Source organism: Sebastes umbrosus, chromosome 13, assembly GCF_015220745.1.
Source record: "Sebastes umbrosus isolate fSebUmb1 chromosome 13, fSebUmb1.pri, whole genome shotgun sequence".
NCBI classification, from domain to species: domain Eukaryota; kingdom Metazoa; phylum Chordata; class Actinopteri; order Perciformes; family Sebastidae; genus Sebastes; species Sebastes umbrosus.
The window spans coordinates 29,499,824-29,527,395 of NC_051281.1; the positions used below are offsets into that span (position 1 = coordinate 29,499,824).

Below are 27,572 nucleotides of genomic sequence, written 5' to 3' on the forward strand. Positions count from 1 at the left end.
ATTTATAGTCTCTCCCCATCTCTCCCCACATGTAGCCTTTAAAGCCAATTAAAGGCTCGTTCAGGACACATGATCAATAGCTGGATAACATTTACATTTCTGCTGTGAACTTATGGGGCCACATGGTCAGAAAAGGACAGGCATAAAACGGCTACAGCACTTTCAGGGATCCGAGGAGAAGTTGCAGAAGAGAGTCCGATTTGGACAGAAAGAAATAACTGCCTATGCCTGTTCGAGTTCACACAGGTGGACTGATTCTCTTGGCAACTTCTGATTGAACTCGAGAAAGAGAGAGAGATTGAGAGGAAAGGAAAATAAAGCACTTCGTGATAAGACATGTAAAGATCTAACCAGGGTCTGAAATTATCACCCGTCACCAGCCAAATGCGGGTAAATTGTTGGCAGTGGCGATTGAAATTGTCAGGCCATCTGCCGCTTTGGCACGCAGGGAAAACACTGGGGATGGGAATAGAGAACCAGTTCCTAGTTATTAGATTCCTTGGCATGTAATACTGAAAGAAAAAAAAGCGCTCAAAAGCATGGCTCTACTAAACCTGAGGGGATGTACCATATTTTTTCCCTGATAATGCTAGACTGAGAACAACAAATCAGTGTTGAAACCATCAGGAGGAGAGCTAATAACATTACCTGTTAGCAGCCGGTGGGCAGCACAGTCCTGCTTGGCTAGATAACAGAGCTAGAAACGTAAACGGAGGTGCCATTGAGTTACATTATGAGGTGTTCAAGTCTGTTCAAGCTCTGCTCAGTAAAAATGACTATTGGACAAAGGTAAATTACAACATTATCATGATGTGTTCAAATGTAACCTCGTAAAATTATGTTTTTGGAGAGAAACTTGAATAAATCCAGTTGTTTGAAGGGGATTTTTTCACAGCAATATAAAATACATTTTAGAGAGAGAATTACAATCTGGTTAACTTTCTAACACTAGCTATAAGCAGCTTATAATATAGAATTAAAACAAAGCAAATATTTAAACAAATAACCACTATAGATGACAATAACAAAGTACAGTACTGTACTGTGTGAAGTGCCTTCCCACACCCAAAAAATAGGGTTCTACAGCTACAGTGTAATTTGATCACTGGAATTTACATATATCGAACATTAAATGCCATCAGATCTAAAATGTTATTCCTTCATTCAGCGCAGAGATTTCAAAGGTGGCAGATAAAATGTCTGATTGGCAGACAAAAAAGAATACTTAACTGCCACAGTGGCAGGAAGAGAAAAAAGTTAATCTAACGTGTATACTGAGCGGCCGGTATCCAGTTCTGCATATTTTGTTTAAAAATACTAGGGATGCACCAATACCGATACCAGTATCGGGTATCGGGTCCGATACGGTGCTCATGTACTCGTACTCGCAAAACGGCTCCGATACAACGGCACCGATACCACTCTACGGTGGTAAAAATCCCCTGCTCAGCTGTCGTACATGGACCACATACTAAAAATACACTTCTGCTCAATATTTCAAACCATCTCATTCACATATACGGTGAGGCGAAAATGTTATTTACACCTTAATGCGATACAAATTTACAGTTATTTCAATACTGCTCTGACACTGTATCAATAACACTTAAAACCGCGTTTCAGAGGAAATCTTTTAACACACATTGAAAATTGGCATAAAGGCGAGCAGCTCCTCTCTCTCCTTCTCTCTCTTCCCCCCGTCTGTGTACTCAAACACTGAGCAATTTGAGATAAGGCCTTTGTAAAATAGGGCTATCTAAACCTCACCCGGATGCCATTCATCGCAACAAAGACAGAGGTCCAATTTAATTAGACTGCACAAACAGTCTCCCCTGTATCTTAAATGACAAGCGGGAGAGAGACACTGTCTGAAATAGAGAGATACCGCTTGAACAACTGTCAAGTAGTAAAGAGAGATAAAGACAGAAACAGCTACACGTCAAAACCGAGGGATGGATGGAGAGAAAGAGGGACAAAAGAGAATAACAAAAGGCAGAAACTGAAAGAGGAAAAGAAAGGCAGAAGACAGAGAGCATCTACTGACTAACAGAGGCATGTCGTAGGTCATAAATAATTCAGAAGTGTCTACAGTACACTGGAACGATCGGTCCTTACTTCAAAAGACAAGGCCGGCATACGTGCACACTTACACAGGCTCCGTTCAAACCTGGCGTTAACATGCGCCTTGGGTGATCCGATCACAAGTGGACAGCTCCAAGTACGTCTATAATCTATACAAGGGAACTGTCGAGTTCAGTTCCCATCAGTAGTTTAGCATTTCAATTTAAAATGTTAAAATCACATATCTACATCAAAGAATCAACACTCTGATTTGCTTTCACGCCACAAACAAACCTCACCAAAGTTCAATTGAGAGCGAACCGCGACCCGAAGCAGTCTGAAAGCACCCTTACTTAAAATGTAAATGGAGCCTTTGTCTGGATCAACAGTTTTGACTCCCTAACTGCAGAGAAGACAAATCATGTGAGGAAGAAATTAGCCATCGTGCCCAGATTAATTAGCATAATTGTGATTTCCCCTGTAGGAAGAAAGAGTGAAGCAGAGTGACAGGTACAGGGCATGATTGGTGTTGACAGATAATTATGGTTTCTGACAGACACATTCATAATTGCGAGCACAATAGAGGAAGACAGCTTTTCTGAAAAAAACACTAACAAGGGCATTTTGGGGTTTCATGGTAGTGAAAATATAAAGTCATTGAAATAAGAAAGTGGTCCTATTAGGAGCTTTGTTACCCTTTCCTCTATTTATTGTTGTTTTTCACAGATTTGTCTACTTGTATATCTTATTTATATTCAGGTAGAGTGGAAGTTGGAAACAGACACAGGAGATAGGCTTGGGTGAGATATATGTCCTTGTCCCCCTGGGGACAAAAAGATGTAGGTCTTTTCCACAATGCGGTCCCCAGAGGCATACTTTACGGGTGATTTCACAAGCCGTAGTCCGCTTGGCTAGAAAAGTGAAATTGATCCTTTTGTTTAGTTTTTCTATTTAGTCTGGTTTTGGTTCCACCTCGCACAAATCAAAGCGGACCAAATAAAAAAAAAAAAAAAATTGCTGAGGGGCAAATTGATCTTTTTCATCTCGAGAGCTGCCGCTTCCATGCTAGGAATCACAGACTTCGATGCTGTCAAAGTTTTTTGTTTTTCATTTTTACTCGGCACTGATCGATTGCGCACAAATACCTTCTCCTCCAATTCATGAATTCATAAGCGCCACTGTTTTTGCGGACTTTATTTAGCATAATATTCTGTAGGTTCTCTTTTGCCCAGATCATGCCCAGTCAAGCAAACATCGGACTTCTGCAGAACTCTCCCGCTCATGTTAACCTGTCGTTTACCACTGCAACATCTCAACAAAATGCCCACACAGGCAGCCTGCATTTCGGTTTACACCTCTCGCCAAGCAGTCCTGTTGTTTTGGTCCGCACCAGAGTTCGATTACTGCATTCATCATCGCCCAAACGAACGGCAACAGATCTCGATTAAAGCGAACTAAATGTTGGCTTGTGAAAGCGCTGAGATGTTAATAATTAACCATTTAACCGTTAACCGACATTAAGAACTTTAACCGATTAATGCCATCGGTTAAAACGGTTAAAAGAAATGTTAATAATTAATTCAAAAGCTGAGCGGCTCAGAGGAGCGGCTCGTCTCTTTAAGGAGAAAAGCTGGTCCACCTTAACAGCCCACCTTAAGAGGCGGAGCCGGAGTTGCAGGATACAGGAAGTTGGCTCCATGGATGTATTAAAAGAACAGCTCCAGCTCGCTTGAGCGGAGCGGAGGAGTTGTAGTTTCGTAGCATTTATTCACCGACAAATAAACTGTACACACACTGTCTGCTATGGCTACGTTGACAGCTATATCGCCACCAACAACCTCACACCCACCGCCAACACACACACACACACGGTCTGTTGGAAACTTGCTAAAATTATGAAGACTACGTGTGCGGCGGCGAGCACGAAGCCTCCGGCAATGCTAGAGCTGCTAACGTAGCACAAATAAACACATTGTTTGTTGGGCACTCGCTAAAGTTATGCTGGGCAGACACACAGCTGACAACCTGCTAAACTAAACTAAATGTGCGGTGGAGACTTTTACTGGGAAAGTGGCTGCATGTCCGCGACACTGCACGAAGCACCGTGGCTGCTAAGTTAACGTTCCCGGACGGTGAACTGGGGACTCCCGTCAACCAATATCTGTTGTGCTCCTGCAGCTGGTACACCGCTGCATGCTAGGCACAAATCTTGTCGGTTAGTGGTTAATAATCGGTTAACGAGGGTCGGGTATCGGTTCAGAAATTTTTTCAAAATAAGCATCCCTAGAAAGCGCCCTAAATGTACAGACCAAACTGTCACAGTCTGGCACCATGGTGAGAGCAAAAAAGCTACAGTATGCCATTAGAACTCAACTCAAAACCAATACTATATCACAGTATGTTTCCCATAGTATGTAGGGGAATTACCCCATCCAATGCATTATTTAGGCCAAGCATCTATTTAGCCAGCCAAAATTCAAATGATATTGACTCGGCTCCAAAATAGTGCATTTACAAATAGACCAACGACAAGGAAGAGTCCCTACATTTTAGAGAAGGATGGGAGACGAGCTAAAGCACAAAATATCTGCAGTTTAAGAGTTTGTAAATCTAAACTAATACAGGAGTAGTCCTACCCAAGCCCAGACACACAGAGAATCTGTGGAATAGCTGTTCAGAAGATTGAACTTTTGAGCAAACATATTTAAAAGGACTGTAACATATGATTGCTGCAAAAGGTTCTTGTGCAAAGTATCGATAGAGGAAATTGTGTGTTGAAAAAAAAAAAGTACTATACTATACTTTTTTGACTGTAAATGTACTTTTTTCATCACACACTATGACCTCTTGTTGTCTTTAAAATATAGCCACTCTAAAAAAGAGTTTTGCTCACACACATAACAACGTGCACAATAATACATCAATTATTATCCGTATGCAAATCAAGCAGATAAAGTACACATCTTCCACTGTTGTATGTCTAATAATCCAAACAATGACATTTGAGAATGTGTTCACCCCGGAGTGTTGCTGCTGTCCCCATTCCTCAGAGACACAGGGGTCTGGTGCAACGGGGTCACGGCACAGAGCTGTTGCTTGGGAAAAGGAAACTAAACTAAACGGAGGAACTAAAAGACACATTCCAACTGGTCTGAGCTGAACTGATTTCACTGGCTTGTTTTTTTTACTGAGCAAAATAAATGTTTGATTCATGTTGGTAAAAATACATTTTGAACAAATATTTAGATGTAATATACAGTTTAATATTAAAAACATGACAAGGAGTAAAACAAGGTAAAATAATCTACTCTCAGCCACCCGCCTAGCTTCAATTAGATCTTGGCAAGCAATCTGGTTTTGTTTCCTTTGGTCTTTGAGTTAGATTGTTTCTCAGCAGCTCGGTACTGAAAATATGAAAAACAATACAGGGTGCCTTCCTCACCTGGATGAATATTGCACCCCATGCCTCCGTTGAAGCAAAAGAAAGAGCGTTGTTGACATAATGACCTTGAGTATCCACAAGTGGACAGTGTCAAGATGACTAGAACACATCTTTGTCACTATGAATTGGAATTTTGAGTTGTTTTATATTATTGTTGCTCTGTAAAACTTTCAGCACAAAACGTTTAAGCATCATTTTCTCAATTACCAAAAAGTCAGGCATGTGTATTTTGTTGTGTTTTTGACAGAAGCGGATGTGAAGTCCACAGCTATAACACCCACAGACAACCCCACACTCACCACGGTCTGTCTGACACTCGCTATCGTTACGCCGGGCAGACACACAGCTGACCACCACGCAGATAAACTAAATGATGCGGTGGAGACTTTAACTGGGAAAGTGGCTGCACGTGTCCTGGACAATACACGCAGCACCGTGGCTGTTGTAGTAACTCTCCCTGACGGTAAACTGGGGACTCAGTTGCCCGTTTTGCACACACACTGCAGCTGGCGCACCGCTGCATGCGACGCACTAATCTAATCGGTTAACGGTCAATAATCGGTTAACGAGGGTCGGCTATTAGTTTAAAAAAAACATTCAAAATTAGCATCCCTAGTGGGTGCGGTTATTAAACAACCCTGACCCGTGCATCACTAATAGCTAGGGGTGTGACGATTCACTCAGCTCACGATACGATACACAATATTGGGCTCACGATCTCGATACGATATTATAACAATAATTTTGTCTCAGCCAGCTGATCAGTTTATTAGTAAGATACACAACAAACTGACCTAAACAGTCTGACTACACAGCCTACTGCCAGCTTTAGTTTCAGTCTTGTGTAGCCGAGGGTTACGCTGCTCCTATACTTTATGAAGATAATAAATGAATAACACGGAGGCTCTGTAGTCTGCAGCCATGTCAATAACAGAGCGTCACCGCTTCACTTCTTCAGTTCCTTCACAATAAACTTCCCGGACACATTCACTGAAACACGTCTTACTAGAGGGAACTAAAGTCATTCACAACTCAACTAAATAACTTACACGTGTTTACAGTTAGCTGTTAGCCACCGAGCTAACGCGCTCTGCTTGTGTAAACAGCAGCGGTGGATGAGAGACAGCGGACAGAGCAGATTGAAACGTTGCTTTCCTTCATGTTTAACCGCTTCATCGTGTTTATGCTTGTTGAACAGGTGTAATAACGTATCTTGGCTTTACACTTGCAAAGTTTTATTACATTTACAGCAACGGGCTTAGTTGCCACCGCGGCCTCTCTCATCAGCTCATGTAGGCCTACTTCATTATCCACTCCTTTATTAACGTTTGCATACTGGGTTTTTTTAGGACATTAAACATGTCATAATTCCCTGTCTATTATCTAGTTTATATTGCTGTGAAAACATCTCGTTTTTTTACTACATTCATATACATTTGCTTAACATTTGTCATTATCGACAGCAAAAAAAAAAAAAAGGAAAAAGGTATTAAATAAGGCCACTGAAAATGTCTGGCCCATATATATTTCCTGGTTTTAAAATCTGGCGCAATTGAATTTGTAATCGAATAGCCCTGATCTAGAGAACACACCGCCGTTCCCATACGAAATGTAGAAGAAAACAAAAGAAAAAAGGACAGGACAGGAAGGAAGCCCTTACGTAAGCCTCGAGCTATAAATTCTCCACACAACAAGTCGAGATGATTTTTACCTTACATTGGTTTGGATGTGAGAGATATTGGACAACCTACATCCTGAGGCAAGTTCCCCTTTGCATTTCATATTTTCCTGACCACTTCCCTTCAGTGAAGCTTCTGTGTGTATAATGTCGAACTAATAAACTGCAATTCTGACAGGAAATTTGACAGCACAGTACTAATCAGTACCTGCTAATTAGCATCTCGATTCTTACGTCTTCCAGAGAGACACAACCGCAACTTGATGTGGCATGTTTTCATTAATTCCACTACTTTTATTTTTCTCCTGAAACAAGATGTCAGGAAACGTAGCTACCTGATTAGTGTTTTTCTAGAAATTCATTCTCTTTTTTTCTTTACTACCAGCTGGTAGAGAGGGGGGAAAAAGGAGGACACTGGTCCACAGAAAAATATGTTCACAGACATTCCCTCTCACAAGTCACACAAAGGCTTCTATGGCAGCATTTATTGTTTAAATGCTTATTGATATGTGCATTAGTACTGGGGACTGCACTGGATTTTGCTGATGGACTGTATTTGGTTTGACTCCAGGGAAGCACGGTCCCCTGGCTGTCGTATAAAAATAAGGGGAAAGGGAAAACGGAGAGAGCAGGCAACAGGAAGAGGACAAAAAAAGAGAGAGATTAAACAAGGGGAGAAACAGAAACAATAAAAGAGAAAAGAGCAAGTGAAAGGAAGGGAAAAGGGCGGATGGATGTGTGTCGGGGGGGGGGGTACGTCAGAAGAGACAGAGGTTCTGAATAATTGAGCTAGTCTTTCTCTGAGAACTCAATCTCCTTATCAACTCCTCTTAAAGAACATGACACCAAACCTCGTCTCTAATTGCTGATCTTTTGCTTTTCTCTGCAGATTTTGCTTACAAAGACCTTTGTGAAAACTAAGCCAGCGTTGCAGTGTGGTCGGGTGGCAGGGAGACAAATGAATCACAGACGCACAAATACACACGCGCTTACTTGCACTTACTCACAGGGACTAGAACAGAATGAAAACTTTAAATGAATTCACCACTTACTAAAACATCAACATATAACATCTTAGTTGGCAAAAATTGATGCAGTGAAACTTCCATCAACTCTCTTACAGTATAACAAACGTACAGAACAAAGACTCAAAGGCAGCGTTTAATACCATCTTGAGAAAAACAAATTAGGCCAAAATAAATTCCAATTTAAAATGTAGAAAATTGTAATTCAGAATAATGAACTAACTGAACCATCTGAACAAATAATAAGAATCAGACGAAAGCATATAGAGCAAACTTTCAGTACGGAACATTAGAGCTGCAACTATAAGATGTTTTCATAATCACATATTGTACTGGTTATTCAAAAGACTAATTAAGAAACATGATAAAAAGACTAATGACAAAATGAAGTTAACCAGGTCTCTCTTAAAAATTAACACTTTCTGGTACTTAAACCACCTATAACATGTTGTAAGATTAGCATCTACAATTGCAATAAACTGGGGCCGCCAAAGTTAACGCAAATTTGTTTTAACGCCACTAACCTCTTTAACGCAACTTGCAATTTTTAGGTTGTAGCAGGCTCATTTTGAAGTTTGAAGATACTGGTATTATATGAAACTAGAAAACCTAATGAATCCATTGGTACCAACGATGTTATGCTAGCTTGTTGCGAAGGAGGCTAAATATTGCTCAAAACCTACGCTAAATTTTGGCGAGGAAAAACTGGCATGGCCATTTTAAAAGGGGTCCCTTGACCTCTGACCTCCAGATCAGTGAATGTAAATGGGTTCTATGGGTACCCACGAGTCTCCCCTTTACAGACATGTCCACTTTATGATAATCACATGCAGTTTGGGGGCAAGTCATAGTCAAGTCAGCACACTGACACACTGACAGCTGTTGTTGCCTGTTGGGCTGCAGTTTGCCATGTTATGATTTGAGCATATTGTTTTATGCTAAATGCAGTACCTGTGAGGGTTTCTGGACAATATTTGTCATTGTTTTGTGTTGTTAATTGATTTCCAATAATAAATATATACACACATTTGCATAAAGCAAGAATATCTGCCCACTCCCATGTTGATAAGAGTATTAAATACTTGACAAATCTCCCTTTAAGGCACATTTTGAACAGATAAAAAAATGTGCGATTAATTTGCAATTAATGGCGATTACCTATGGACAATCATGCGATTAGTTGCGATTATTTAATCGGTTGACAGCCCTACAATAAACATTAGTAAAAGTAGTAAAAAATACCAGCAGGACTTTGGCTCAAGCTTCTTAAACTGCTGCAACAAATTTTGCACACTTTTCCCTAACATGTCTGAATTTGAATCTGGTCTAAACTGTGTTTGAAAATAATCAATAATTCACTATCCTCAATTACCAGTCTCTTTCTTTCTCCCTCTCTTTCTATTACTCATGAACATACACAAACACAAAGCCATGTTTCTCTCGGTTTCTGGCTCGTCTTCTCTTGAAATGAAAAGGTGACATTGAGGCTTAAGGACAGAGAGAAAGGGTGCGTATGACAGAGCAGGAAGTGAGAGGTAAGAGAGCCTCCAGAGACTTGGGTAATCCCACACCAGTGTGTAGTGTCGGTATGTACACTATTCGACAGATGAGGCAATTTAGCTTGGAACACGGCTGAGCAAGCACATTGGACGCGGGGAATAATGACAGTGCCGTGGTAATGTTGAAATAACAGAGAAGGCTGGATTGCCATTTCAAGGGAATACTGTAAGACACACATTGACTTGCTAAAATTTGCAGTCTCCCACTCCATCATACACTACATATTCCCCCCCACAGTCTGCACACTCAAACCCTGCCTATTGTCCTGAAGTACAAAATGAGAAAGCAGTGAATATGGCTGCATGACCCACCTGGAGTTAGTAAGGTTCGTTTGGGCTCGTGTGAAAGCTGTCAATCGGAACCCGGGCGTGGATCAAACAACAGAACCAAGAGCGCTCGAAACGGCAGGTCTCGGTTTCGCTTCCTAGCAGACTCTGGTGCGGTTTGTTTGTGGTGTGAAAGCAAACAAATCAACCACAGGATTTTTATGATAACAGATATGTGATTTTAGCATGATTTCAGGGAACGGTGTCACATTAAGATGACAATTTGGGGGCACCCTGGTAGCTCACCTGGTAGAACAGGCACCCCATGTACCAAGGCTGAGTCCTTGACGCAGAGGTCTATGGTTCAAATCCGACCCACGGCCTTTTGCTGCATGTCATCCCATCTCTTTCCCCCTCTCTCTCCCTCTTTCATATCTATCACTGTCTCTATAAAACAAAGGCCAAAAGCTAGAGTGAAGATATATCATATCATCATATGAAACTAGAAAACCTAAGGAATCCATCGGTACCAACCATGTCAAACTAGCTTGTCACGAAGGAGGTTAAATAACGCTCTAAAATTTCACAAAATTTTGTAGAGGAAAAAAACTGTCATGGCCATTTTCAAAGGGGTCCCTTGGCCTTTGACCTCCAGATATGTGAATGTAAATGGGTTCTATGGGTACCCACGAGTCTCCCCTTTACAGACATGCCCACTTTATGATAATCACATGCAGTTTGGGGGCAAGTCATAGTCAAGTCAGCACACTGACACACTGACAGCTGTTGTTGCCTGTTGGGCTGTAGATTGCCAAGTTATGATTTGAGCATATTTTTTTTTATGCTAAATGCAGTACCTGTGAGGGTTTCTGGACAATATCTGTCATTATTTTGTTTTTTTTCCAGTAGAAATATATACATACATTTGCATAAAGTAAGCATATTTGCCCACTCCCATGTTGATAAATATTAAATACTTAACAAATCTCCCTTTAAGGTACATTTTGAACAGATAAAAAATGTGCGATTCATGAACAATTAATCAATTATGGACAATCGTGCGACTAATCACGCTTCAATATTTTAATCGATTTACAGCCCTACTATGAATATTTTTTGTTTTATAAACATTCACACCATTATTACTGATGTCTTTTCTTCAATACATCTTACCTACAGATATGAGAAATATATCATTCACTCCCCTGACAAGTTAGTGTCAGTTCAGTTCACCTGCTCCACACTGAACCCCTGTATCTGCCTATGTTAGTCTCATGTTTTACCTGTTAAGGCTGATATTTTTATGCCTTTGTTCATCACCTGTGATGTGCAAACATCAGTCAGAGAAAGTAAAAGTGTCATAGTGGTCATAGTTGAGTTATGAAATCCTAGCACACTACGGAGCGTCTCTCTTGTAACGCTGCTGTCAGCTGAAGAGTCAATCACACAGGACGGCAGCAGAGGAGGTTGTAGCTTCATTGACAGCTGAGCTCACCCTGCCCTCTGTTTACATTACCCTTCTCTACTTCCATCACAGTTAGTTTGTGGTCAGGTCATTTTGAAACGAGACTCGGTTTGTAAAGTTTACAGCCTACCATGCATTGCTCTGTGTACAATGAGTGATCTGTTAAGTCTCGATTGAGGACTTGAATCATTGATTTTTAGGGGGCAGACCCATTAGTATATTTGTAAATTATAACATGACATTAGTATGATGAACTGAAAGCCTATTTGTCTAGCTTTAAACACACATTTGTTTACCTCTGATGTCTAGCCTTAAAGGGCCCAAGAAAAAGTGAGATTTTCAGGTCTTTTACATTATGAAGCAGGTTTAAGTGCTATATAAATACTGATAACTATCAAAACGCTCAATATACGGAGAAATACACACAGCACGTATTCAGGAACTGTGCGTTTGAAACAAACCGTTAGGATTTCTGTCCATTTGTGATGTCACAAATATACAATATTTAGACCATTACACGGTTTTAAACATAAACAAATTCTAAATGTGTCCCAGTTTATTTCCTGTTGCAGTGTATGTGAATGACATCAGCTGACAGGAAGTAAATATGGACCCAAGCTGTTGCCTAGCAACGCAATTCCATTGCAATTCCGTTGAAATGTGCTAAAACGGAGCGTTTCAGACAGAGGGTGAATACAGGTATATTCAGGCAGACAGTACGAAGAAAATAATGTGTTTTTTGAACATTACAGCATGTAAACATGTTCTAGTAGAAACACAAAATACAAGCATGAACTTGAAAATAAGAATGATATGGGACCTTTAATATCGTTGTAAAATCTACATGTAGCAGTATAGTTTCATTTCAATGTTCTGGTTTAAGGTCCCCGCTAGGTTTCATAACTCACTTGAAATAATTTTGGGTGTCTTATCACCCAATTTTAAGGTGGGTTTCTTGACCTGTTTGCAGGTAACATCAATAGGGATCGCCCGCTTGCCCCGGAGCAAGTTAAATGCCACATCAGGCTAGTTAATCTAACACACTCACTGCTGATGATGGAAGTATCTCATGAGTGAGCCATCTAAGCTTCTTTCTCATCTCTGTTGAGAGCCGCACAAGTGCTTACCGTACATGGCGGCAGGAAAAAGAAAGATTATGAGCTGAAGCGTAACAGAGCATTTCAATTACCCTAGAAGCAGGTGTTTAATTGGGTAGCATTAGAGGATGTGGGTGGAAATCCAGTTTTATTTACTTAAATAAAGATTAAACATGAAATGTTTTTTGTTATTTGATAATCACAATTAATAAAACAATTTGTATAGGGGAAAGTAAAAAATGTACTTTGGGCAAGTAGATTTCTGAACCACATGTTTACCCATTTTAATCTCTTACACTATACCAGCAAATCTGATGGGTGCTCACCTTTTTATTTGAGATATTTGACAAAGTCGGATTTTAAATGTCTTCAATTCTAAAACAACATTAAATCCAAAACCGACCAAAAATAATGAGCAACAACACTGCTGCATCCAATTAACAAGCAGGGGACAGTCCAATGCGTTTTCTCTTACCAGGAGACACTGCCAGCTGAAAATGATGCAGCTTGTCCTCATCTGGGAAACTGGCTTTGCATGTACCTGAACAAGAACAAATGGAAAGGGGAAGGTTATTAGTTATTAAAGTCAAAGGTTAAAGCCTGAAGCAGCGGTATGAAGGTCTACCATTAGTTTTCATTACTTGCCTTTGTGCCAAATAATAGTATTAACATCAATAATGTATTGCATTTTTATTAAATCCTTCCTCAGTCACAGTATGTTCATACTGTCCACACAGACTGCAGGATTTATGCCCTGGGACTCCCCCTGTGGCACCACATTCCCCCCTGGTGGTCAAGGACATGTACTGCACTCAGGACAGAGGATGTGTAACACAACAGCTCTTTTCACTGATTAACCCTTCCTTGTTTGTTATGTGTAAAACCAGACTCTAGAAGGCTCTTGATGACACATATTTAGTGGTAATGACAGCGATGAATGTAAAGGAAACACTGAATCAAATGCAACAGTTCAACTGTGTTTTAGTCAGGCAGAGCAGATAATCTACTTCATGTAAAATAGAGCACTCTACAAAAAGCTTATGGATCATTTTATCACATCTGAAAGTTAATTTGTCTTTTACAAACTTTCACTGCCGAGCTCACGGATCACTTATGTCAACTTGGCCTGAAATGTGTTGGGTATCACACACCCCCAACAGTCATCAGACATATCAAATAACATTCTACATTATATTATAAGGGATTATAGAGACACACGTTTCTCTTTAAAAGGACAAGGAAATCTTTTGAGAAATTTTTGAGAAGAGATGGAGTCTAACAGAAGGAAAACTATAGCTACATGAGTTAGCACGCATGCACATATACACATGCTTGGGGTGACCTGAAATGTGGAGGCAGACGCTTGTGCGTGCCCGTGTAAATGACATTGCTATATCTCTGCGCTCCCCTCACCCCCCTTCTTCTTCTTTTTGCTCTCTATTAACTTATTTGTTTATTTAATTTATTATTATTACTTTCTTTTCTTTGTATTAATATTATTATTATTATTATTTATTTATTTTATTATTCTATTTTTTTTATTATTATTATTATGTATTTATTTTTATTATTTTTTTATCATTCTATTCTTTTATATTATTATTATTTTCTTTTCTTAATCTTATTTCAATTTTGAATGCTGAAGTTGTTTTCCCTAGTATATTGTGTTCGTCTCTAAGCTTTTATAAACTATTGTAATTCCGAACTGTAAATTGCATATATGAAAACAACCTTGAAAAAAGGGAAAAAATAAAGTATGAAAAAAAATTAAGGACAAGGAAATCACTTTTGCAGATGTGCTGCCTTAATCTAACTTTAGTATTGTTTGTTTATGTTCTGTATTATAGACTGTGATTGTCTTTGTTGCAAATCATTGTGAATGTAGACCAATTTTTATCTAAATAAATGATAGTTTAAAAACCTCAAGTATGCACCTGAAAATAAGCATAATAGGTCCCCTTGAATTGCACTCTGTCTCTATGCTTAAACTACAAATCTATTCAGATTGAGGCATCATCATCATGTATATTGTGCTTTTCCCCACAGTGGAAAAACAATTACTAATCCGACTCATATGACAGGTCTGTAACCCTCATAAATTTTGTTCACACCAAAGAGAATTCTCTCAAATTGCTTGTTCGTGCAATTAAAGAACAAATCTGTTCATAGGAGGCCCATTATGTCCTTCGCGGGGTTTTGACAACACCACTGCTCATATGAACAGATCCCCTCATCCTTTTTTCCCCAAGTTCCTGTCTGCCCATAACGGTGAAAATCCATCAGTCATGCGGCAAGTCCAGATCAACGACACAGAGCAAGTGTTGAAGCCCGATGAAAAATCAATACTTTCCACGAGACCATATTTCATCATTGTTGCTGGAAATGATGAAGCATGGATCGGATGAGCATAAAAGTAATTAGAGCTGGATGACTTCTTTGACGTTGCACCCCCCTCATCCAGAGAATCGGAGGTACATCTTATACACAGGCGAGTGCATGTCAGCTTCCAGTGTGCAGCAAACACACAGACTGTTGAGAAGATGCATGCATCGTGCAACCCCCTAGCAACTAACATTATCTCATTATCTATTTCACTCATATTGTGTCGATTAACACAGCTGAATGATCATGTGTCTTATCTAGAAGATGTGTGAACCAGTAAACCAGTCCGCTTTCTTACTTTCCCCGTCAACGTCGTGTGCTAGATACACTGTTTACTTGCTTTCATGATGCTGAGCTGCGAGGGCGAACTCATCAGACCACAAACAACAACAGGCATGCTGAGTTCAGCCAAAGCAATCCTAATTAATTCAGCACTCATGCATAACAATAACCAAGATAACGGAGTAATGAAGAGCTGATATATTGTAATTTAAATTCTCAAATAAAAGTCAGAACTAAATCGGATTTGGGATTACAGTCAGTTTGAACAAATAAATCCCATAGCCAGAAGAATAACAAGCATGAACCCGTCCAACTGTTTATACTTTAAAGGCTAAATTTGGCATTTTTCCACCTGGATCCTATTTTCCCATGTTTTTGAGTCTAACTGACTAACAGGGTCAACAATTTCTGAACTTTGTCCAGTATTGAGGGAGAGCGCTGCAGACGGCAGCTGCTCACATGTTGCAATGTAATCCTATTGGGGCAAGCTGGCACCGTCATTTACGTTGTTTTTTTTTTGCCATGAGAGGCTCTGATTATGTCTGACATTATGGAAGGAGTCTCGCTCAAGGAGAAATCTCGTTCTGAAATCTGGCAAGGTAACGTGTTGTCGGAAGACAACGCTTGAATAATGGACCCCATTTACTTCAGTTCATCAAGGATTTAGTTCAATTTCAGATTCTCCGTTCGCCGTGGAGGCATGAGAGGAAGGTTTTTGAGGTAACGCGGTGAGAAATTGATATATACAAATGGTTATTTTGTGTGTGAAATATTCCTTTAAGTCAGTTATTCAGTTCAAGTTGGCACACTTTCAGATGTATTGACTAGGAGAAGATGTGGGACTGAACAAACGATGTGGAATAGGGATGCCAATTTTGAAAAATGTTCTTAACCGATAACCGACCCTCGTTAACTGATTATTAACCGTTAACAGACGAGATTTTTTTTCTACGTTAGCATCTGTAGCTCTGCTGGTAGCTTGATGCTCCCCGTAGTCACACACATGCGCTCTGTCAGCACGGCGTAACTTCAGCGTGTTTCCGTCAGACCGTGTGTGTGTTGTCGGTGGCGTTATAGCTGGGAACGTAAGTGTAGCAGACAGTGTGTGCACACTTTGTTTGTCGGTGAATAAATGCTAGGATGCTACAACTCCTCCGCTCAAGCGAGATGTAGACGGTAGCCAACTTCCTGTATCTGTAACGCCGGCTCAGACTCTCTTAAGGTGGGCTCTTAAGGTGGACTTTTCTCCTTAAAGTGCCGAGCTTTTCTCAGCTTTTTAATTAATTATTAACATTTCTTTTTAACCGTTGTAACCGATAGTGTTAATCAGTTAAGATGCTTAATGTCAGTTAACGGTTAAACCGTTAATTATTAACATCCCTAGATGTGAACATGGGGGGGAAATGCAAAGTGAAATGAACTCAGTGGGTCAGTGGGTATGGAAGTGTAAAGCATACTTACTAGGGAGATTGGCTTCAAGTTCTGCAACTTCTGTGGAGAGAAAAAAAGAATCATGGATAAGGGAGCAGAGAAGAGGGTAAAGACAGAGACACGCACACAAACAAACAAAGATGTGAGATCCTTACACACCGAGAGCCGACACTGTGACACTCATCCTTTTTAAATAAGTCAGTGAGGAAATGCATAAAAGGATAATGTCCAGTATGCAAGTTGGAAATGCATACAACACAATGCTGCAGAGAAAAACACAGAATGACTCGATTAGTGGGTAAAAAAAAAAAGGAAAAAGGAGAGAGGAAGGAAAGAAGAGAACCACCAGAAAGACATGTAAAGAGTAGAGGGTTGTTGAGCTGGTGTAGCCTTTGGGTCAAGTCTGTTCTTTTTTTCCAAAGCTCTCAGTTTTGTTTTCACATCGCTGACACTCTTTTCACTGCTTATTTGTATCAGCTGATTTAACACTTCAGCACTATAAAAAAGGCGATGGGGGAATGCTTGGTCTCTCTGTTGTTGCTTTGGTTCGGTCATGCTAAGAATTTTCCCTTATCATTTATACAAACATATACTTTGTGTGTAATAATTAGGTACTTCAATTTTACTCAGGATTTTCTGTGCTCCGGCTGCTGGGCGGTGCTTGGTTTTGGCCTGACTGTTTTCAACATGGCGGGCGGGTCACAAACTGTTCTCATTTTACGACTAATCAGCATACTAAAATATGTTTCTGAAAACATTTGAAGAGAGAAATAGGCATTACAGTAACAGAATATTGATTCATATTTGATCAGCGCTGCCTAGTTTGACCGTTCGAAAAAATCAATCAAAATTAGCTTCCGATCTCGACCATCAAAATCAAAAACAGGATGAACACTTATTATATATGAGTACTTCTCTGTGCCAAAAGACCCTCGTTAACAGCCAGCTGGAGGGTGTGAGCGACACATAGGCTGGGGAGTCCCGCATTTGAGACAGTGCACCGCGACCGGCTCTAGGTCGGCTTGGAAAGGCTCGGGGCGAAGGTGCTTCCCGGGCCGTGGCCCCCTGCTCCCGGTGCGACTGTCGACCGGGGAGGACTGTCCTCAGTGTGCCCCAAGCGCGTCGTGCCCCCAGGGCGTGGCTTGGCCCCACGTAAAAGGCGCCAGGGGTCTGCAGCGATGTCTGCAACCCACCCGACCCGCCTTGAAACACGGACCGAGGAGTCTAATGCACGCCAGTCAGAGGGTGCAAGCAAAACCCCGTGGCGTAATGAAAGTGAGGGTGAGATCCCTGCGCCCGCACCGTCGGGGAGGTGGAGCGTGAGCGCGTGCGCGTGCGATAGGACCCGAAAGATGGTGACGAGAGGTTAACGTTACGATGCCGTAAAGTGGAATCGGTGCCGTTGTATCGGAGCCGTTTTGCGAGTACGAGTACATGAGCACAGTATCGGACCCGATACCCGATACTGTTATAAGTGCATCCCTATAAAACAGCAAACTTAAACTACTCAGTCCTGCACTTGGGACTAGGCAGACAGAGGGCTGCAGGGTCTCTAGATGGTTCATACGTGATGATTAATAGGGATTATTTTTGTATCAGCCTATACATTGATTTTTTTAGTTCATTCTTGCATATTATACTTTTAAGCAAATGTATGGACTACAGCAAAGACAGGTGAAAACCCAGAAAGGAGAAAACATGATGGCAAATGGCGGCAGGCACAAGGGGATGGGAACGAGACAAATGTAAACAGAATGACAGAAACTGAGAAGGACAAGGACAACCGTTTGAAATTTAAAGGAGGAGAGAGGAGGCAGGTGTCTGGAAGCTGCATCTCAAGGCAATGAGAGGTACCTATAAATAAAAGACCAAGAGGAGAAAACCTGGACAGAGAGAAAAAAAGAGGAATGAAGAGAGGGAGGTGGAAACAGAGAAGAAGAAATAGAAGAAGCCAAACATCCGTGGAGGAAGAGGAGCGTGAACCCTTTAATATTTCTGTATTAAAATAAACCAGAAAAACACAGTCAACAGGAAACAACTCCTACAGAGTCAGTTCTCAAACTTGTTTGTTTTGCTTCTGTATAGAAAAAAAAGGTGATGAAACACACGATGGACCTACCTTTGGTAAGGAGGCGGTCTCTGATGGAGACCCTGTGGGTGGAGTCGGAGGCTCCGGAAGCACGGCCCGTCTTTCCTCCGTCGTCCCTCTTCAGCTTACTGGCCAACGTAAGCATGGCTACGCTGCTGTGATCTGCCTCGGTCTGCCCCACGCCGCACTGCGCTTCGCTGCTGCTCAAAAGCCTGACAATCACACAGAACATAAAGAGTCAAATGCAGAATAGAGACAAAAATTCACAAAATGTTTGGAATTGTCATGTACGAAGCCACTCCGGTTTCCTCTCACAGCGCCAAAGGCGTGCACGCAAGGTGAGCTGGCAACTCTAAATTGCACGCAGTTGTGAACGTGAATGACCGTCTCAGTCACTGTGATAGACTGTGGCGACCTGTTCGGGCTGTACTCTCACTGCGTCTAGCCCTGCACAGATGTGCTGCACAGATTAAACGGATATGGATTATGAAAGGCTGGATGGATGAAAAAGACCTTACGGAGAGGAGTCTTTCAAGGTGCACTATATCCAAGGCCAAACCTCAGTTCTGCTTAGAAACAATAGGTCTTGGGATCTTTTCACATCATGCTAGTAATACTACATCAAGGTTTGCAAAAAAAAAAGATTTTCAACCTCCCATATTCAGGATTTCTACAGTATGTTTCTCATGGCAAAGACATGAAAAGGCAAGTGTTTAATGGGTGAGACACGGGGAAATGAAGAGGTCTAAGTGTACTCCTTCCAATACTTCCTATAGCAATAAACTAACAACTGTGACACCATTTAATTCAAGTGGAACGATGGAGTGCTTGACATTGATTAGAGGAGCCAATTGCAATTAGACTACCTGTTGACGGAAAGACGTGTGGTGCCACAAGTTGTCTAATATAACATATTACATGTATATAGCGCTTTTTAAGGATCTCAAAGACGCTTGAGACGCTAATAGTGCAAGTGTTTAGTTATGGTATTATTACGTGAGACTGCCTGCAGGAAACTGAGGTAATTAATAACACAGCCTCTCGAACTTTCCTTTACACAAAAGCCCATTCACTTCAACAAATAAAAGCTAAAATGATTCCGACGGAGAACTTAAGCCGTTATCTATGCTCTCGCCCAAAGCAATAAACCAGACTCCATTGAAAAAAAAATGTAATTTGACCTTGCAGGGAGTTGGGAATATTGGCCCTGACACACTAAGCCGTCGTTCGTCTGTCAAACGGTTTGGGGCCGTCGGTGAGCGTCAGTCGGCCTAGTTTTTTCGGTGTCTCCCCGTCGGCTCTAGTCTGCCCATGTCTGAGGTATTTTGGCAGATTCAGCGTGTTGAATCGGCGTCGATGAGAGAAATCACTCTGATTGGCGGTTCAGCTTGAGCGAATCAGTGCACGAGAAGAGGAATGGACGTGAAGAAAGCAAGCCAGCGAGTAAAAAGTGGAGGAAAAACACAGAAGGCTCTTCTCATTTTTCATCTTCATCTCATCTGATCATTCCAACACATGGGATGTTTTCACAACCACATGGCCATCTGGAATGAAGCTAAGTGGTGAGTGAGAGTGGTGTGAAAATGGTCGGCAAACGCCGCTTTATTTCATTTACGTATCAAAACAACAGCTTGTATATTCGCAGTCCTCGGTCTGCCGATTTCCCTTTTTGAATGACGAATACAGACTACCGCCGCCTGCTGGTGTGGAGAGTTATTTCATCTCTGGTAGGCACAGAACGTACGTGGTAGTTGGCCCTCATCTGTAGTCTTTGCGGTGTGTTCGAGTGCAACTTTTTGGCCAAGACAAAGACGAAGTGAGGCAACGCAACAGGCGGCCTTCGTCGCCATTAGTTCTTTGAAATCAGGGTTGCTGTGTCTGGGTCCTAACAGATCGAGGCAGCGGTAGACCAGCAACACCCATGTTCGAGGAGGTGAAATGACAACAGCTTCGGTTCCCCGTCGGAAAGGGCTGTCTGACAGCAAAATAAAGTGGTGGAAAAATTTTAAATATAGCGTACACTTAAACTGATATCAGTTTTTTAAGGTGAACCTTTCTTTTACGTTTTGCTGCCGGCCCCGTCCACAGCAGTACATTGCTTTGCTCCTGTGCCGGTACTCCTGTCTGCTTCTCCAAATTGGGGGCGTGCCGACCGTCATCTACTGTAGGTAATACACTGACTATAGATAAGTAGCTCATACAACCCCACTTCAAAACACCCGAACTACCCCTTTAACATTCATGAGCATACGTTAACTGCTGTGGTTTTCAATAGTGGTTATTCAGTAAGGGGACTGTTGCATGCAACAGGAAACTCAGAAGTTCATCACAAAAGGAGAAAAAAAACACATCTCACATTCTGTTTTAAATTATCTAAAAAAAAAAGTGATTGTACCAGACAGAGGGGAGCCTACAGAGACGAGCAACACAAATCCTCTGAACTGCATTTTGTCATTGCTAAGTGATATTCAACAGACCCACTGTAACAGTAAAAGTGATGGGAAGCCAAAAGAGTACTTCAACGTCATGCCTCTGCCAACTTCCCTAACAATGCTGCAGCAGGAAGCCATCATCGAAGGCATGATATTGTTAAACTCAGAGATCAAAGCATTCGCCCCTTTATAAACTTCCTGTAGCTATCAATGCCATGCAGCATCCGCCACCAGACTTTGCTGTTGCTTACTTATTTCCTGTTTAGTGTTTCTTGTGCATTTATTGTACATAAAGGAACAATATCTCTTATGGATTAATGGATTTCAGTCAAAATGAGGCAGCTTAAGTCTGGCAAAAAATAATGCATAAACGTATTTTATACATTAAAGGCGCAGTGTGTAGGATCTGGCGGCATCTATTGGTGAGGTTGCAGATTGCATCCAACTGAAACTTGTGTATGCCAAGCCTGTAAGAGAAGTACAGTGGATGTCGCGAAAACACGAATGGCCCTATCTAGAGCCAGTGTTTGACTTGTCCGTTCTGGGCTACTGTAGAAACATGGCAGACTCCATGAAGAGGACCCGCTCCGTATGTAGATATAAACTAGGGATGTTAATAATTAACCGTTTAACCGTTGACTGACATTAAGAACTTTAACCGATTAACGCTATCAGTTAAAACAGTTAAAATAAATATCAATAATTTATTAAAAAGCTGAGAAAAACTCAGAGGAGCAGCTCGTCTCTTTAAGGAGAAAAGCTGGTCCACCTTAAGAGGCGGAGCCGGAGTTGCAGGATACAGGAAGTTGGCTCCGGTCTCTGGCTCGCTTGAGCGGAGCGAGTTGTAGCATTGTAACACTTATCCACCGACAAATAAACTGTACACACGCTGTCTGCTACACCTACGTTCACACTATAGCGCCACCGACAAACCCACACTCCCCGCCGCCACACACCAGTCTGTCGTCACCTCGCAAAAGTCACGCCACAATGACAGAGTGGCGGCGAGCACGAAGCTACCAGCATAGCTACAGATGCTAACGTAGCACAAAAACACACTCTGTTTGTCGGACAATCGCTATCGTTAATCTGGGCAGACACACAGCGGGCAATCTGCTAAACTAAACTAAATGTGCGGTGTAGACTTTTACTGGGAACATGGCTGCATGTCCGTGACATTACACGCAACACCGTGCAGCTCTCCTGATGGTGAACTTGGGACTCCGTTTTCTGTTGTGCTCCACATACAGCAGCTGGCGCATCGCTGCATGCGAGGTACTAATCTTGTCGGTTAATGATTAATAATCGGTTAACAAGGGTCGGTTATCAGTTAAGAACATTTTTCAAAATTAGCATCCCTAATATAAACGGCTCATTCTAAAACCAAAACACAACGATTACTATTTTCTGATGATTATACACAAAAGAAAACATACTTATTAATATTAAATTCCATTTCTGCCAATAGATCCCCCTAAATGCTACACACTGTCCCTTTAATTGTTAAATTACCCAAATATTAAATCATTCAAAAGTTTAAAAATGTGAAAGTAACACTGTCCAGAGTTTCATACAGATCACAGTGAGAAACCTGACTTTAAATATTAAAACAAACGGAATATAGTATGTCATCTACAATCAGGGATGCTGGATCGGATATCGGACCGATACTGATTCAAAGAGCTGGATCAGATGTTGGTGACAATAAGGCCGATATATTTAATTAAATGTTATGTTTATATACATCATATTTACACACGAATTGTAATTCCTGTTCATTTTGAAGATTTTTTTCCAAGTTGCTGGTGAACGATTTATTATTCTAATAACAAAGAAAAAAAACTTTATATCTATGTATTTATTGGTCACGTTTTGTTTTACAGTTAGGAAATGAATGTGTTGAGTCAAACCTGCCTTACTCATAAAAGAATGATCCCAGTCACTTCCACACAGTGAGGCATACAGCTTATTAATTCAACACTGGTATCGGATCGGTACTCGGTATCGGCCGATACCCAAAGCCCAGGTATCGCTATCAGTATTGGGACTGAAAAAGACGGATCTGTGCATCCCTATCTAAAATCACCAAATAAATAACTATTAATAACAACTTTCATGAAATTTGGAACTCTCAAAGACATCTGCCTGATGCCGCAAAATTCCGTACAGCCTAACAACCACCTTGTTACCCTGCTTGCATCACTCACTTAATGTAATATAATGGTGATCCCACTGATCCCTTCTACTGTTTTGAAAATTGTTCTGTTTCCTCTAGTTTTCTGCTAAAGCCCACTATTACTCTTGTACAACTTCAGAGGTCCTTTAACCTCTCCAGGGGAGCAGTTCGCTGGCATCTCTGTGCTCTGTACATCCAGCCTGAGCACCGGCTGAGCTCATTTGGTTGAGCAGCATTAGCAGAGGGTGAAGGTATCAGATATCAGCGAGCCCATAAAAATGTGTGTCACCAGGTCTGACTCAATGCCCACCAGCCTCAGCTGTCAGTCACTGCACCCTGGTGCTGCTCACTGACACAGACTACCTGGATGTTAGCTGCAGGGGGGGTAGGGGAGCGGGAACAGGTTCATCCAGCATATGCAGACTTGGCAGAGGAAATACATGCACATACAGGTAGCAAATAAACACACACACACACACACATTGATGAGCTTATTGTGCACCAAAATCACACCAAATTCCCCTGGGTCTACCACATAGGCACACCTCTCTTTTCTTACAGTATATCAAGCGTATTTACAATAACCACAAACTACGTCTGGGTCAGTCCTTCATGCTGGTAGCCATCAGGCTCCACATCCAAGGCTGACCCCCATATGAGAACTAGGAGGACTTTAAGAACTTTAAACATGCACTATCTACCTTTAAACACGCACTATCTGCAACCATCTTGGACTCTAACCACTGGCGCACATTACACTTACTTTACACTATACATCCTATATTCCACTTTATAGACTGCAGACTTATTGCACATACTACATGTATTTATTGACAGACTGTGCACACTATGTTCACCCATTCACTCTGTATCTTTTATATCTCTATTATTGTTTTTATAATGTTTGTATACCTTTACCTCTCCTGTGTTTCACTCTGTTTGCTGATGTTGCTGCTTTGACAGGGGATTACTAAATGTTCATCTTATCTTATCTCAATCCTACATTGGTAGCAGAGGGAGGAAGTTCACTGGTTCAGTAAGAAGGGTGTAGCCTGTCTTTAATGTTAAGAACTAGCTAACTCAGTACGCTACTCAAACATAAGTCAGTGTGTATCCCTCAAGACCAGACCTGTTGTGGAGCTGACAGCAACATTCATGTTAATAACGTGACTCCTGTTAGAGGTGAAGACACCGCCTCGTCACTGCACCTTTAGCTCGTTAACCGGTGTGCAAGATTAACTGGTGGCTGAATTAACTGGTGATATTCCCGTGCAGATGTGTGGTAGGAGTGGCCTGTCAGGACCCCTGTCGATTCACTCCCGCTTCTCCTTTCTGTCCGATTGTTTTGTCGGTGTCATTTGAAACATTACGATCAGTTTGCTAGAACAGTCATCACGCGGACGTGAGGCTGTGGTAGCGACGCCAATCTCAGCGCGAGGACATGAGAATGGTAAAGTAGGTGACTTTGTCGATGCCTGTTGAAAACACTGCCAACGTCAATAAATCATTTAAAACGTTTTCTTGCTGTCAGTGTGATATGTGTATGTATCATATCGTTATTAGTATGATGTGAAGTTGATTTGAGACCTGTTCATACTTTCATTCGTAAATGACAAATACAGTCTACACCCAGGTCGAACCCATTCAACTGTGATCAAGTCAGATTAACTTGTGATACAGCATCTGTAGGCTATCTACCAGCGATCATGTTTTATATTCAATGCTACAGTCATTAATCTCTCTCATCACAACGCTGTTTTTCACTGTGCAGCACATTCACCCAGATTACACTGTTAACTCCAATTTTGCATCTAACGTTATCGAGACAGCATTTGGAAAACTACGCACAGGGTTTTTGTGTCTGCTGAAACATTACGATCGGATCGGTTGCTGAAACGTTCATCTCGATCAAGACAGAAATGCATGAAAACATTATCCATCTTCTTTGAGAAAATATCAATCGTATAGCTAAAAAAAACCCCACTAAATTCTGGAGTCGAACCACATGTAGGTAAGAGACTATTAAATATGTCCTAACGCCCTTGAATATACCGCTAAGCCACGGAAACAATACACATACCTGCCTCGATTCCCACTATTAATTACTTTAGGAAACGTTAATAAATTAATGAAAAATAATACTATCTGAATGCATCTAAAATGTGAGAAAATTAAGGTATAATATATTGAAGCCATACAATATAATTTCTTTACAATTTATTCTATCAATACTGGCTGCCTTTTCTATGTTGCATCATTAAGACCCACCGAAATCAGATAACAGCATATGCATCACTATGGTGTGCAAAGTGCTAATTGTACATATCAACAACGTGCCCAAATTCTAGTTCAAATAGGTTTCTTCAATATAGGCTCTGTATTTTGACACAGACATACGTACATAGACTTAATCATTACTATGACAGAAGGAAAGACAACAATCATCATTAGTGATTCAAAATCAGCGTTGTTGGTTAACTACGTTATGTGTACACATATGGGGAATTTGACTGTTCTTTTTTTGTATCGCTCTCAGTGTAGCCTACTTACACATAAATAGACATCACAGCTAAGAACAAAGACCACACAGTTGAACACATAAAGTTAAATAACAGACAGGACTGTATGTGCGTAGTTTTTCAAATGCTGTCTCGATAACGTTAGTTGCAAAATTGGAGTTAACAGTGTAATCTGGGTGAATGTGCTGCACAGTGAAAAACAGCGTTGTGATGAGAGAGATTAATGACTGTAGCATTGAATATAAAACCTGATCGCTGGTAGATAGCCTACAGATGCTGTATCACAGGTTGATCTGAGCGGTCACAGTTTGCCACAGCAGCATCTCCACGCTTCCGCGGTGGAGCTGGTGTAAAGTTTAAACATCATACGGTATATTACAGGCTGTATGAAAGTATGAACAGGCCTCAAATCAACTTGACATCAGATTAATAACGATATACGATACAAATATAAGACTGACAACGAGAATATTTTGTAAAGGATTTATTGACGTGAGTGTTTTGAACAGGCAGTGTCTCCTACCACCTACTTTACTCTTGCCCTCAGAGCGGCATCGTAACAGCAGCCTAACGCACGTGAAATTAATTTTCCAGCAAACTGTTCCGTTAGTAATCTTTCAAAAGATACCGACACATGAATGTGATAGAGAGACGAAGAGATCAATATGTTTATTTTCAGGTGAATCGACAGGGGTCCTGACAGGCCACTCCTACCACACATCTGCACGGGAATATCACCAGTTAATTCAGCCACCAGTTAATCTTGCACACCGGTCGGTCCAGATAACAAGCTGCTAACAGAGATCATCACAGCTAATCACAGCTAGCTGGACACAATGTCCGAGCTTCAGACCAGCCTCAGCTCAGGCTTAGTCCTCACGCATGTGTTTGAGTGGACAAAGAGGTGTCACTTGTTTTAATGAGTGAAGCCGGCCCGCCAGGTGTCTAATGAAGAGTCTCTGCTAGCCACTGTTAGCTTGTTAGCTTGCGTGTGTGTTGTTGTGTTTTACCTGCTGTCTCAGAGCTCGCGCTCCGTGCTACACCATTATCAGTCCTCCTCTGGTCAACCACAGTCTGCGACTCAGCCGGAGGTTAAAAGAGGAGGCACCGCGGACTGTAGATCACTTGAGAGGTGATTATTTGGGGACTCAGAGTGGATATGAAGTGATTGAAGAATCAGCTGTCACAACTTCGCTCCGGTGTCATGGGTAACGGAAGCGGCAGGGAATGCCGTTTGTTATTGTTGTCCGTGTAGACACGGCGACAGATAAACAGTTCCGCACCGCAGAGGATGAGTTCCGCTTAGTACTGTAGGTTCAGGTTCAGTATGAGAGTTAACATTTACAGTCACTAAACCTGCTGGCACATTACTGTCGTGTTGTAGCATACATTCATATATTTTTTATGTTATTCATGTCCAATTAATACTAATTTACATGTAGAAAAAACCTCTACATTAGCACATAGCCCAGAATAGATTAATCCACTTCCCTTCACATCTTTGTTAATGTACTGTTTTTTTAAAGGTCCCATATTGTAAAAAGTGAGATTTTCATGTCTTAGGCAGCCATAATATTTAGCCTACCTATTGGTCTGCAAGGATTGCATTATGGAAGATTCTTCACTAGAAATGATTGACCAAATAATAACTTAAAGGTCCCATATTG

The 27,572-nt window shown here is 41.2% G+C and overlaps 1 protein-coding gene across 1 annotated transcript in view; it reads right to left on the reverse strand.

The window, feature by feature from the left end:
• The window catches only part of ube2f (ubiquitin-conjugating enzyme E2F (putative)), a 77,415-nt gene extending 50,272 nt beyond the window's left edge, over positions 1 to 27,143 (reverse strand). The window contains exons 1-4 of the mRNA XM_037789151.1: positions 26,916 to 27,143; positions 18,809 to 18,990; positions 16,720 to 16,749; positions 13,070 to 13,135 (exon numbers count right to left, since the gene is read on the reverse strand). Of these exons, the coding sequence (XP_037645079.1) occupies positions 13,070 to 13,135; positions 16,720 to 16,749; positions 18,809 to 18,923 (211 nt within the window). The 5' untranslated portion in view covers positions 18,924 to 18,990; positions 26,916 to 27,143. The remainder of the gene's footprint in view (positions 1 to 13,069; positions 13,136 to 16,719; positions 16,750 to 18,808; positions 18,991 to 26,915) is intronic.
• Positions 27,144 to 27,572: the final 429 nt, after the last annotated feature.